Source organism: Branchiostoma floridae, chromosome 13 (genome assembly GCF_000003815.2).
Source record: "Branchiostoma floridae strain S238N-H82 chromosome 13, Bfl_VNyyK, whole genome shotgun sequence".
NCBI classification, from domain to species: Eukaryota; Metazoa; Chordata; class Leptocardii; order Amphioxiformes; family Branchiostomatidae; genus Branchiostoma; species Branchiostoma floridae.
In genome coordinates, this window is record NC_049991.1 from 5,092,350 (window position 1) to 5,107,054 (window position 14,705).

The window sequence follows — 14,705 nt, forward strand, 5'->3', positions numbered from 1 at the left end:
TAGTGCCATCGTCTTCTTGGGAAGCTTATTTACGTTACTTTCTAAGTGTTAAAAGGTACACATAGCTACTTGGTTCTGTTACAAACATGGGGGGGGGGGGGGCTTGTTCACCGTTGATCAATACTCAAGTTGCGTTTTCTTTTGAAGAATGGCGCGGCAGGATAACAAGCTTTGTTGACATTGACACGTCATTTGATCGCACTCAATTGTACTATAGGGGCTGCATGTATGGTTCATTTTACACCAAGAACAAAGACTTTTCAGCTTCTAAATAAGCCTTGTACATGCATGTACGCCTCTGTGTAACATGGTGGTATGTACTTACTGCTTATAGTGGTGCCCTTGAACAAAAGCGTAAAGGCTATAACGGCTATACATACTATTCAATTGAAAGAAGGGCGCCTGTGTCAGACCATAACCGCCTTTGCTAGACACCAGCGCGACAGTCCCCTTGTTACTAGACACAACGTCTGACCGAAGTTTTGCTACAAAAGTGGTGATTTACAGACGTTTAGTGACTCACCTGTCCGCAGGTGTACTTGGGTCAGCAAGTGTTCAGTCTGTCTTGCGCATGCGTGATACTCCATTTGTTATGACTATTGTTGACGACCTGTTGTTGGTCTTGTCTTAGCGATGAACTTGGTCGGTAACTTGAAGTGCTCTTCTAGTACTCTCCAAGCAGAGGTTAGGCTCCTGCTGTTTTTAACGTTTTTTATTCGTTTTTATCGGGCTTTCTATTTTGTCTTTTTTCTTGAAGTACGCCAGCCAAAGGTTTTGACACAGCAAGATAAAATACAAACTAGAAAGCCCGATAAAAAAAAAAAAACGTTTAAAAAAACAGCCGGAGCCTCTGCTTGGACAATACTCTTCTATCTACTTTGGAAGGAACCTAGAAGAATCAACTTGCTGTTATGTAGTTAAACATCCTCTGTTAGTAATGACACAAAATGAAAAAAATGTCTAAGGACACAAAGAGTCACGAGAAACGGACATATACTGTCAAGAATTTTCATTTGACTTTGACCCCTCACAACCGCTATGACATGAATCTTTACTGCTGGCATAGAAATAAAGATGGCGGGAATAAAAGTATGGCGGTGTTCTATATTTTGCCTTTTCAACCGTATACCCGGGCTATCATGCAATGGTTCTTGACACTTTTACACCAGTTGTCGGTCACCAACAGAAATTTAAGATTGCTGTTGAATCATGCTCGTCTTGTGCTGTGAGTACGTGTGATTATTAGACACACCCGGATCTTTCACGCGTATGGTCAGAAAATAGATACGTTAGATAGTTAACGCTAGTTCACCTTTATCCTTGGAGTAGGCAGTATCCATTGGTTTTATATTGCAATATTTGAAAATATCGCAATTTCAAATTGGGATATCAAATCCGCAGCTGCCCCTGTGTTCTTGTAACTCTACCCAAGGCTTAGAAAAGCTGGCTTGATGCACAAATAAAGCTCTGTACACAGGTTGAAAGCATCCGGAGGTAAGTAGAAAGGTGTGCCAATAGATTAACAATGACGCCATGCTCTGAATGTGTTGAAGAATGCCGGTACGTGCCCAAACAAAATGCTGAGGACCTAAGGTTTTACGAACCCACACTACACTCTACTGTTTTCAAATATTATGCAGTCCATTGACAGCATATTAAGTTTGTACCTAGAAGCTCTTTTCCGCCTTTTGGTATTTTCAACATCATTTTTTTAAAGGATGATTGTAGTTTATCATTCTTTGACGGGAATCTAAATACTACTAGTATATAATATATATATATATAGGACTATCTTCGGATTTGCATATCATTATCCTCGGGGTTAGGATTGACAGGATCATGAGGTGCTTTTAGAAGTCTTATCAAAGGAACATCCTGTCAATAAGAAATAGTTATTGACAATAACGCATATGATATCGAATATTTGCTTTTATCTATGCCATGGGAAACACAAAAGCATTCGGAATTTTTCCATTGATTTACATGGATGACACCTTGTGTGTGAATGTGATAGACTTTTTTCTATGTGTGCAACCAACTTGTTTGACTCTTTACAAATTTGAATTTGATGTTGTTCATTTTGTCGTGATGTATACTCACCTGATAGTTACCTTTTAAAGTGTTGTTCAAAGTGACGTCATCAAGGACCGTCGACGTCACAAGAGAAGAACTGCATGTAGAATATGTCATGATACCCCTGTCCCATTATCCACGATCTTCGGGCGTATCGATGGAAGATCGGCCATATCTAACATTGACAGAGGGTTGCGCGTGTTTTTCACCTAAAAACCATCCCTGCCACATATAAGCTATACTTTGTACCTTGTAAAATTGTGCAATTAAGTTATAATTATAAGCGAGGCTAGGGCGCTTGCCGCAGAATCGTCGTTCGATCGATTTTCGCCAAATGAGGGGTATAAGGAGAACCATATTCCAGGTAGAAACTTAATATGCTGTCTTTGGGCTGCCTCATCACTGAGTTAAATATATTTGCTTTGGGCACGCCCGTATTCTTCAACACAAAAGCGCTTGTCACCCTTAGTGACCTAGATTCTAGGTACGTCGACCCAGCATTCATTCCACTTGAATGGACTTATAAGGGCGTAACAGAACAATACGCTTGCCATCATTGCCTTGATGTTTTGTGTGCCGGCTTCCAGACTTGGGTACCGCCAGGACTATACCAGTGCGCTGTGTACGGAAGAACTGTTCTACGAGTTAAAGTATAACATTCAGGGCCAGTGAAATATGCCTTTCTTAAGCCAAGGAGGTTGCTTAAGCTAAGGGCACAACCCACCGTACGTGCAAATACATGCTGTCTACGTGCCAAAACATGGGCCATCTTTTGGGATCCGTAAGTGGTAAGTACCGCCTCCGTACGACCTCGTAGGGAATCCGACGGAGTGCAGGCAAAATTTTGTGTACCATCGGGCTGCGGATTCGCCCCCCGTACATGCCAGTACGGGCGACCCGTTTTCAGAAAAAACGTACGGACAAATTGCACGTATGTACGGCGTGTTGTGCCCTTAGCTTTAGGCTTAGCTCCCAATTGCACCGGTACCCGTCAGGGATGTAGCTTCGGCCGGGCTCCGAAGCCACAAATTTGGACTGCCGGAAACTGGGGGATACCACTTGGTGTACCGCAAGGGTAGGTCACTGCGTCTATTTGTTATACGGTCCTCTCCCAAAAATACCCCCGAAGCCGCAAGGTGTCCTTCGGAGCCACGTAGGTGTCACGCCAGAAAATGCCCCCCAAAAAGCCCACGGGGCCCCCCTTTTCCAACTGGGACCTAAGCCTTATAAGCATTCATTAAAAGGGTGGTACTCTTTTATGGTAGGTACTAGCTGTAGGTCATCGCGTGCATTGGTTAACCGTCGGGGAGCCCTACAATTCAAGCATGTCACTGTTTGTTGTCAATCAAGCACACGCCTGCTCCACAAACCATTGGCTGTTGGAGACGGTTGTCATTAATTTCATTACATTTATTTCAGCGAAGCTTTGTCTGGAAAAGGTTTATAACACAGGCACTTACACCTGCTTTAATGATAAACAAACAGCATGTTACTACGCACCGGATACGAATAGTTCACCAAGCCTTACTACAACCGCAATGAATAATTTATGTACAGGTTGAGCTTTTTCTCGCTTCAGCTGTAAATTTGCGGACAGATAAATCTTATGATACGTGGTTTATCTAATTGCATAAGGAATGTGGATCAATATGTGCTATCTAAATATTGCACACTCTTGTATACCAGACAATAGCAAACTTAGTACCTTATAGTAGACTAGAAACCAGTATTATGTACTGACTCTACTCTTATTTCGATACTGTATTACGTGCAATTAGCCTTCAGGCATGATTTTGCAAATAAATTTTAAACTCTCATCGTACTGTCTGTATACAATTGAAGAAGGACATTCCTCTCATTGTTTTATGCTGTACATGCTGTGTGTTATCAGTAACATCACAAGTTAGAGCAACATCCCTCTACCTCTATTTGCATATCAGTTGGTTCAACCTTTTGTGTTATACTACACCGGACTTCCATTCTATTTACCCTGAGACCTGAGGACTGACCACACGTTTTGTCTCCCTCTCTACTATCCTTAAGAAAGTAGCTAGAAGAGCACTTCAAGTCACGGACCAAGTTCATTGCTAAGACAAGACCAACTACAGGTCGTCAACAGTAGTCACAACAAATAAAACCGCCAGACTATCTTTCGACTGGAGTGTCACGCGTGTGCAACGCAGTTTGGACACCTGCCGACCCAAGTACACCTGCGGACAGGTGAGTCACTAAACGTCTGTAAATCACCACTTTTGTAGCAAAACTTCGGTCAGACGTTGTGTCTAGTAACCAGGTGAATGTCAGGGTTGTGTCTGACATAAGTGACCGTCCTTTCTTCTTTTCGATAGTATGTTCCGGTGACGCTTTTGTTCAAGTGCACCACCATAAACAGTAAGTACATACCGGCATGTTTATACTACGTTTAGCGCAGAGGCATACAAAAAAATGTCCAAGGCTTGTTCAAAAGCTGACAAATCTTTGTTCTTGACTAATGAACCATATATATATATATACATATATGCCCCCACAGTACAATTGAATGCGAGGCGATGACGTATGGATGTCAACAAAGCTTGCTATCCTGTCGTGTCACTCTTGAATAGAAAATGTAACTTGAGACTTGGTCGCCGACCAAAAGCACATTGTGATACCCCCCTCCCCATATTCGCAACAGAACCATGTAGCTATGTGTACGTTTTAACACTTAGAAAGCACACAGTTTCCCGGGAAGACAATTGTACCACAATGCGGACTTTGGACGATAGCGCACAAGTCTAGAGAACTTCAAAGTTTAAGTCTGGTAAACATGGCGGACTAACGGGGTAAGTATAGTTTCACGAACGCTTCATATACCGTGGTTAGAGCGGCAAAATCGTATGGCACTTGCCATCAGATATGACAGGGACATAGGTATGTAGTGGCTTAGATAACGCATGGAATTCCGGACATGCAGGGCTCGCGCCAGAGAAATCAGACTCAAGGTAAGTCTGCTAGATTTCCGGTAATGTGTACCAAAACAGTGCTAATACCCCTGTCACATTATTCACGATCTTCAGGCGTATCGATGGAAGATCGGCCATGTTTAAGATCGACAGAGGGTTGTGCGTATTTTTCACCTGAAAACCGTCACTGTCACATATAAGCCATACTTTGTACCTTGTACAATTGTTGTGCAATAAAGTTATTATTATAAGCGAGGCTCGGGTGATTGCCGCAGAACGTCGTCCATAATCGATTTTCGCCATTTTTCAAACGTTGACAGGGGTATAAAAGCTAGACAAATCTAAATATGTATTAGCTCCAAAACCTCATACATTCATAATTTTATGTCAAATCATATGAAATGAAGTCTGTTAGATCTGTTATTTGAATAATCTACATAAATTTTCTTTTCGTCCCAGTCACTTATGTTACGAATACCCTTCTTCGGGAAGCTATTGTATCATCTCCTCATCAATTATGCAAATCATGTCCAGATCTATATATTCTATGCCTGGTGATACTAACATTTATTTCACTTACATGTGTCACTGGTATGAACTTCCATAGTTTACTACTATGGTATTATACAATGCTTATAGTGTTACTAATCAATAATTCAACAATGGCCTTTCTACTTTTATATATATTATACATATTACACATTTTAGCTGGTAAGATTACAAGGTTACCTATTATGGGGCGTCCAAATTCAATTACCAAAAGTGATATCAAAGGAATTTAGGATGGAGGTGTAGTTTTAACCCAGTTTTCTGATGGAATCGATGAATTTTATTCCCAAAGGAAACCAAACGAGGACAATCCGAAAAGGCAAGGTTTCTACTAGGTTTCTGCTTCTAGATGGCAAAATGAACATAACGGACTGTCTATACATTTCCAAATGTACAAGAACCTATTTGTCGGTATGAATTGATGTACAATTTGATATTGGTTGGGTCTATTGTGCACTATATAATAGAAGTGCAATCTCCAGAGGATTGGAGTGTCAAATAGGTACAGCCATGGCAACTGAACATTAAGTGACATATCTATCAAATTATTTGACATTTAAAAGAACTTATACATACTTTTGTTAATCTTAATATTCCTTAGCAATGTACTATTACACATACTGTATGTGAGTGTTTGTTTGTTTTTCAGCTCCTACACATTCCGAACACTACCTCGTGACGTGTTTGTAAGAAAGAAGATCAACGGAACACATATCATGGCAAAAAGGACACTACTACGTTTGGCTGCTGGACTATGCATTTGTGTAGCGATTTATGGAATCTTGCCCAAGTCTTCGATGACCAGGTCTACGTTGAAAGCTTATGTTTCTATGAGTGGTAAGCAACCTCAACTTTCAATGCTACGGAATGCCACACAACAGCCGTCAATCAATGGACAACCCGGACATACTAGGGTCGTAGTTGGAGCAGTGAAAACCATGCCGACTAACCAAAAGAAAATGAATCCGCGCGAAGCAGAAAAGGTGTCCAAACTACGACAGGAAATGTCATGTAAACTGAAGAGGAAAGTTCCGTTTTCCACCATAACAAGGAAACAGGCACCGAAAGATAAAAACAAGGACGTATTGCCGGAGGAGAGCCTGGAGAAGTTGGTGCACTTTAATTCGTGCGCGGTCGTCAGTAGTAGCCACGCCCTGAGGTTTCACTCGTACGGGCAGGAAATAGGTACGTTACAATAGTTAACGCTAGTTCACCTTTATCCGCGGTGTAACCTATATACGTTGGTTTCAAACTGGAATAATTTGAAAATATTGCAATTTAATACCACCATCCGTTGACTTGATGCCCCTAAATACCCCGTTTGTAAAAAGCAACGGATATAGGTTACCCCGCGGATAAAGGTGAACTACTGTTAACTAGTAGCCACGCCCTGAGGTTTCACTCGTACGGGCAGTAAATAGGTATGTTACAATACCTTTATCTGTGGAGTAGCCTATATCCGTTGGTTTCAAACCGCAATATAGTAAAAATGTTGCGATTTGAAACCTTCCGTCGAATCGATAACCCTAATCACTTTGATTTTTAAAGCAACGGATATAGGTTACCCTGCGGATAAAGTTGAGCTAGAATTACATAGAGAACAGTATTTCAAATGAAATCTTTGTAATTTTCGTTAAAGCCCTCCGCGTTGTCTTGAGTCATACTGAGATTTGTGTCAAACGGAGAACAGCCAACTAGCAGATGTCTTCATCGGGGTATATTTTTCTTTCAGACAGTCACGATGCCGTGCTGAGATTCAACTGCGCTCCCACGCACAAGTTTGAACAGTTCGTCGGAAACCGGACGGACTTTCGTCTCATCAACACAAGAATTCCGCACTGGGCATGCAAAGAGGAATTCTGGAGTGAAAACAGTACCATGTTCAGACACGGGACACTAGTTGTCAGAAACATGGACGGTATAAACTTGGGACCGCGAGGTGTAGTAGACGCTAAAAAGGATACTCATCATTCTTTTGAAAACTTGATAAAATACCAGGCAGACATATCCGAACAGGTCGTTGCCTTTCATACAGAGACCTAGATTCGGGCAGGACATTAAAACGGAATTAACACGTTTCTGTGACTCTACTAAAATGTGTGACAAGACAAGGTGGAGTCCAAGTACAGGCTTATTTGGTAAGGCCAGATTTTGTTTGTATTAAACTTGTGCGTAAAATATGAACATAAATCTTTTTCTTATCTATTTTAAAAGATTTAACTTAATTCTAGAGCTCGTCCTTTTCAAAACGTAATGTAGCTAAAAAGATCAGCCTAGTGCCTATGACTTTGTCATAACGACCGTATCGTAGATGTGAAATTCGGTGTAACCATAAAAATCTTTGCGATTTTTTTGTATTCATGATGAAAGAATTATTTTCGGGTAACGTTAAGATTTAGACGGTTGGTACACCAATCCATCGTCTGTATATATATTCGTGATAGAAATATATATCTGCTTTGCTGCATATGCTTAGGTCACATTTCCACATCGGGGCGTTTGCTGAAAGGAAAGATAAAAGTGTTTTCTGTACGTTTTGTATCGTACCATTCGTTCCCGAAAGCTGACCGGTTGGACCCCGGTTTGGAAATGTGACCGAGGCATTGGGCGTTGTACATGTATTCTTTTGTTCAGGGAATATCACGGACTTTCGGGTAAATTTGGGACGTCCCTTAAGCATTTCCTTCCTCGTCTGTATAAGCTTTCTCAGAGTTCACTACGCATGTTCGGGCGAGAGGAATTATGTGTAATATGTCAAAGGTGAAAGCCCTTTAAAAATTCCGTCATTACGCTCTGGACATTGTCATGCAGATCTTGAAAATGGTCGAGACGAGACTGTTTACTTCTTATGGACCTTCACCTTTCACATATTACCCAGGATTCCTGTTGCTCGCGCATGCTTAGTGAACTCCGTGAAAGCCTATACCTATGTGTTAACCTTGCTCTTAACCGTTTTGCACTATTGGGGATGCATGTAACGCTAGATCACATCTGTTGGGTAACGTATATCCGTTATTTTAAATAACAATGTATTTAGGGATATAAGTCGACAAATGGTGGTTCCAAACTGCAATATTTTGAAAATAGTACAATATGAAACTACCATCCATTGACTTCATATCCCTGGATGCCCTGTTTAGCAACACGACGGATATAGGTTACCCCGTGGATAAAGGGGAACTAAGGTTATACGTAATTGACATTATGTGCTGTTTTGCAGGTGTTGTGATGATGATGCACCTCTGTGACTGGGTCTACGCCTACGAGCTCGTTCCTTCCAACAAGGACGACACGAAATACGTCTATTACTACGAAGAGACATTACGGTCTCCGCACGACCTACATTCGTACCACCAAGAACGAACTTACGTCAAAACATTGTCACTGACTCCCGATAAAGATATAGAGGATACCGGCGTGCTGCTGTTAAAAGGACTCTCACAGACTCAATGTGGTTGATTTACTACGCTAGTTTATTACCTCTATCCACGGGGTAACCTATATCCGTTGTTCTAAATAAGGGTAAATAGCAATGTCAAGTCGGACGGTTGTTTCAAAGTGCAATATTTTCGAAATACACCGTCCGTTGACTTGATATGACTAAATATCTTGTGTTCTGAAACAACGGATATAGGTTACCCCGCAGATACAGGTGAACTAGGGTTGATATTATGATTTGATTATTTGCCCTGGCTATATAGAGCTGTATATGACCGACGATTCGGAAATCTATGTTTTGCATTAATTTCAATTGCATACAGCATCTAATGGTTATGATGCAGTCCTAGGCCTTATTCTAATTGTAAACAAAGAATGTACAATCAATACAACGTTTTGACCTCAGACGGGCCATTTTTCTGACAGTGTCGTTGTTACCTGTGTCACAATGCTGTTTGAATTGTGTATAGTTCCATTGGTTTAGACAATAGCCGTCCAAAAGATATCAGAATTTCAGCTAAAATTATAATATTTGAATACAATAACTACGGTGAAACATGTACCCTATGCCTCACCATTTATTTATTCATGACTTTGTGCTTCAATATGCTAACAAAGGCATTACATGTCTAAAAAAACCCTGCCCAATTCTAGGTGAGTCAAAATCTCACACGAAAACGAGGCTTGGAGGCCAGTGAACACCAATAGAAATCTGTATTGGCCATAATGTAAATATAAGCATGTTTAAGGTGTCATAATCTCATCCGTGAACATTCCACGTCATATAAGAACTCACCCCACACAGCAGCCCGCTACCTCAAGTGTCCAAAAGTCTGATTTTCAAAATTCCGACCAGTGAAAATCATCGTAGCTGTCAAATATGCTGCCATCGAGATTTTGGCTATTCCTTACGTCATTTTAAGGACTCAATTTGGGCCTTCTGCGGGTGCATCAATTAGGGTCATTGCCCTGGAACGCAAGAACGTCAAACCGAACTCGAAACCGCCATTTTGTTTGTTTGCGTTCTGGCAACCTTCGGCATAAATTGCAGGTATTTGAAGTAAATTAGGGCCAATTTACCACGCAGAGACAGGCACTCATTTATTTACATTATTTATTCAATCTTAATCTTGTACAAAACATCAAATGTGTAACGTTAAATAATAGGAAAATTAGAACATATTACAACTTACATGTAACAAGTTAACGTTAACTACGTTAGGATTTCTTACAAATTTGAATCGTAGCAAGGAATAATTAATACAAAATGTATGAATAAATAAACTGAAGTAACTATACAAAACCTTATGTATGGTTGCAAATGTTAGGTAGTATTCCCAGAGTATCCCTGAATTTAACGAGATACATAGGCAACACCTGAAACTAAAGCATTGTCGCAGCACTACCAATCCATGCAACCACCAATCTGTGAACTACGTTACAACAAGAAATTTACCATTTCAACAGAACATGCCTGTGTACACCAGCATACATAGGATCACATAGGATTGACGTCTTCCTCTACACATGTAACGGTAATCATAGACAGATTTACCCAAAGATATCACCAAAGAAACTCTCAAATAACTCTTCGGAAGATTCTTCTGAAGACTCTTCAGAGGATTCTTCTGATTCTTCAGACGATTCTTCTGATTCTTCTGAAGATTCCTCGGAAGATTGTTCTGATTCCTCGGAAGATTGTTCTGATTCCTCGGAAGATTCCTCAGAAGATTCTTCTGACTCTTCTGAAGATTCTTCTGAACTATCTATATCATCACCATCAGTGTTCTCATCTTCATTAGAGTTGCTTGTGCCCTCCCCACTGTCACCGTTCCCGCCATTTCCATCTCCGTTCTCGTTCCCGTCTCCCGTCTCGGTCGTCTGTCCGTTCTCGTTCCCATCCCCGTTCTGGTTCCCGCCGTCCTCCTCAGAACTGTCATCTGTCTGTTCTTGCTCTGTAGAGGTGTCGTCTTTGGTCTGGAGGGAGAAAGACAAAATAACACGAGTCAATGAAAAATACTATCATACAATAAAGAAACGGCCCCTGAAGTTCGAAAAAAAGCAAGGGTACCCAAGCATACATCACTTGTCTCTGTTCCAAAAATCACGACAGTAGTATGTCCAAAATACGAGATTTCAAAACCGGAAGTGCGGCTGCAGTACCGTAGAAAATAGTTATGAGTCCCATGATCAAATTTGACCTTGTTTTCGTTACCTCCACCTAGTATCTATCTACCAATTCCGTAAAAGGCCATCCAACGCCTCTGGAGTCATGGAGTCCACAGACACACTAACGCTAACGGCTAAGGAAAACATACTCTTGTCGGCGAAGGTAGAAAATAACACGACGAAGGACATAAGGCATATTTCCGACATATCTAAAAGATCCTTGGATGTGAATGTGAGTTGGAAACTCAGTTTGAATGTAAAAGTGATCTCTATTGAGTTTAGCTGACTGAAAAGCTCAGATCCTTCACTGGTCGTGACAGAGAAGACCTACGTTATGTACAGTTTTGACTAGTTCATTGTGCCAGTGAAATTCCCTGAGGTCATTTCGACAAGCACAACGAACAGTTGACCACGGCTTATGAACGTTCGGTTCTAAGTACCCTTTCCGGTAGCGTGCATATCCGGTATGGCCTACGTCACATTTCCAAACCGGAGCCCGACCGGGCAGCTTTCGGGATCGAAAATGTGTGATATAAAAGACACAAAGACGTACAGAAGACGTACAGAAAATAGTCCGTGGGCATTATTTGTGTGCATATTTACGTATACACTTCTATTTTTCGTTTCCACAAACAGCCTGACCGGGCCCCCGTTTGAAAGTGTGACGTTAGCCTAACCAAATAGACTACGCTAACGCTACCTATAGAAGGGGAGGAAGTAGAACTTACCCCACAAGGAGCTGGTACGTTTGACGGCCAGTCGCATTGCTGCTGCTCTTCGTCGAAGACGATACCCCCCGGAGCACAGTTGCGATGGAACGGTCCAGAGTAGCCCTCCACACACTCGAAGTAGCGCTGACAGTCCTGCACGTCCTGGTACAGACGGCCGAACTCTTTCCCATCACACGAGAAATCTGTGCACAAAAATGTAACTTTCTTAAAATCTTAAAGCTTCAGAGAAACCGAAAAGATGCAAGTCAGGATTAGGAAAACGATACATGCGGTGGCATTTTTCGGCTCAACATTTTTCAGCTCAACATTGGTACTTTGCCCCATAGGAATACATGTATATTTTAGCTCAATGGTTTTTACTCGACGGTTTTAGATCGCAATGGATTTGGCGATTTGCGATATTCTTTGTGGTATCAATTTTGATATTAAATCTTTGATCTTTATAAACGTGTGATCTTAAGTCCGTATCTGAATCAGTAATGTTGAGATAATGACTGTGGATTTTGCGACGTAATCAAGCTGTTTCACCCTGCGATGTTGAGAATTGAAATAAAGTTCTAAATCTCATAGCAAAGATGTCAGAAAACATTTAAACAGTCAAATCCTGTCCATTCTCTGTCTCTGGGATCATCTGACCACTCATTAGACGTACAATTTTATGTACGAACTACGAACGATGAAAAGTAGCACTAGCAAGACTGTTGACTTACAGTTCGATCTAGCCTTCCGGTTGTGCCTAGCGGGCATGGAGAGAACTGCAGCCGGCAGGACGATAAGCAGGACCACGAGAAGGCGGTTCATGGTGAAGTCTTGAGAGTCGGGCAGGCTTGAAGAATCCGTCGAAGATGTCTTGATGGAATCTTGGCAAAAGTTGTCTGTGGATTGAGACTTCGAGTCCACCTTTATACCCCAGCAGATAGCTGTTTACGACCTAAATGTGTTGATGATGTTTGCGCTGAAACGCGTCATGAAGGGAAAAGTACACACAACACAGCGCCATGACGCATCACTGTGACGCAACTATCAACTGTCGTTATCTGAAAAAAATCGGGAATTTGTGCTTACGGCAAATTTTGCGACTTTGCTGCCAATGCCCGGGGCCTCAAATTCATTGTTGGCTAACACGTAGTACAGTTGCACTTGTTCAAACCAATTCGAAGCCACCATTTGTACTTCTTGTGTAAAGTTGTTCAACACGCTGCCAACTTTGACCACCCCCTCCCAACTATTTGTCACACATGTTTACCTACCTGTTTCAACCATGTGTACATACTGTCAACAAGCGCACAAAGATAAGAAAACTAACCAATCACTGTCATCCTCGGAAACATTGTTACATCCCCTACTCGATCTTTTGACCTTTGGTTTAAACACATGACAGTTTATTATCGACCCTTTGCTGGCGTCAATACACCTTCTGACGCAACTTATCCCTGTTTTTCTTCGTTTTAAACTTTTGTTGTTGGCTTCGATCGGAAAAAACACCCAATGCATACAGTACGGTATAATGGAACGGATGTTTTGATACGTCATGTGACGAGAGAGCATTAAGCTAACGTCACCAAAATACGTATGTTTACGAAGACGTTGTTGTGTGATGTGGCTTTAAGTTGTGCAGGCTATTTCACTCAGAGGTCCCATAGGTCATGCTAACGATCTTGGAAAGGCTTTAATACGACTTTTCTCACTTTAACCATGTGTAAATATTGGATGACAGGAGGCGGGGGTTTAAAAGGAACGTCGTCAACAATGTGTTGAAACAAATATGGATGAAACTAGAAAGGTTACACTTGCAAGCAAATACATTATGGTAACCTTCACATGGTCTAGTACTAACAACTACTGCTCCGTTTATCTTACTCAAACATATTTATATACAGTCAAACCTGCCCAAGACGACCACCCGGGGGACCGGGAAAAAACGGTCGATTTGGACAGGTGGTCGCTGAGAAGTGTATCGACTCAAAACATGCCCGATGGAAAGTATAAATGGTTTCCATTGTGCTTAATGGCATAAAGCAAGCACACTGCACGCACGCAAAGAAGCGAGGTCTTTAATTTCAAATACAACAGGCACACTGTAAACTGTAAATTTAACCCCAAAATCCGACGAAAACTGGCCGATTTCGGCACAAAATCGTGCTAGTTATCATCAAAAATCGTTGAAAACCTCAATTTTGAAAATGATGCGGTCGTTATGGTCCCAATTTGGGCCGGTCGCGGTCGCGTTGGCCAGGTGGTCGTTGAGAAAAGGTCGCTTAATGCTTATGTCAATGGGAAAATAAATCGGGACCGAGAAAAAGTGGTCGAAATGGCCAGGTGGTCGCTGAGAAGAGGTGGTCGCTTGGGCAGGTTTGACTGTATGACCAACCCACCCAGCTCTGTCCTGTCACTTGCTACATGTTAAAAACGACACATGCCGTCTGCCAGTTAACAAGTAAATGGCGACGACGGTCTGGTCCAGGTCACTGATGTTACTTGTTCATGGTTAAATAGGAAGAAGAAAAACAACAAAAATATTTTCCTTCTTATGATTAATAAACAGAAAATGCCATAATAATAATCTCCAAGCTGACAGATGCAAGGGTCTATGGCCCGGATGGTTTCTGATTTCTTTAAGGCGTCTTTATGGGGTTTTCTATTTTGTCTTTTTTTCTTGTTGTCAGCCAATTCTTGTTTGCTCGATTTAACCACAAGAATGTGTTTACCTGCCAAAATATACATACTTATAAACGTATTGAACAATACCATGGCACTACAGTAGAAGCCAGGTAAGAACGTGGCACAACGACTTGAAACCCTT

At 41.5% G+C, this 14,705-nt stretch overlaps 1 protein-coding gene and 1 long non-coding RNA gene across 2 annotated transcripts; one reads left to right on the forward strand and one right to left on the reverse strand.

The window, feature by feature from the left end:
- The first annotated feature begins 6,483 nt into the window (after nt 1–6,483).
- Nucleotides 6,484–9,409, forward strand: LOC118429481. The gene is made up of 3 exons (XR_004832729.1): nt 6,484–6,749; nt 7,297–7,702; nt 8,785–9,409. It is a non-coding gene; the product is annotated as an uncharacterized LOC118429481 (long non-coding RNA).
- LOC118429480 (uncharacterized protein DDB_G0290685-like) lies at nt 9,293–12,732 on the reverse strand. Its single transcript, XM_035839975.1, has 3 exons — nt 12,613–12,732; nt 11,900–12,084; nt 9,293–10,979 (listed from the first exon to the last, which is right to left on the reverse strand). The coding sequence occupies exons 1-3, from the start codon at nt 12,701–12,703 to the stop codon at nt 10,554–10,556; spliced, it is 702 nt and encodes a 233-aa protein (XP_035695868.1). The 5' UTR covers nt 12,704–12,732; the 3' UTR covers nt 9,293–10,553.
- Nucleotides 12,733–14,705: the final 1,973 nt, after the last annotated feature.

What these genes read in the sequence shown, in the direction of transcription:
- LOC118429480 (XM_035839975.1), bottom strand. Translation starts at nt 12,703, where the DNA reads ATGAACCGCCTTCTCGTGGTCCTGCTTATCGTCCTGCCGGCTGCAGTT. An exon ending in CCGGAAGGCTAGATCGAACT is followed by an intron (nt 12,085 to 12,612) that starts GTAAGTCAACAG and finishes TTTTGTGCACAG; the next exon opens with ATTTCTCGTGTGATGGGAAA. An exon ending in ACGTACCAGCTCCTTGTGGG is followed by an intron (nt 10,980 to 11,899) that starts GTAAGTTCTACT and finishes TTCTCCCTCCAG; the next exon opens with ACCAAAGACGACACCTCTAC.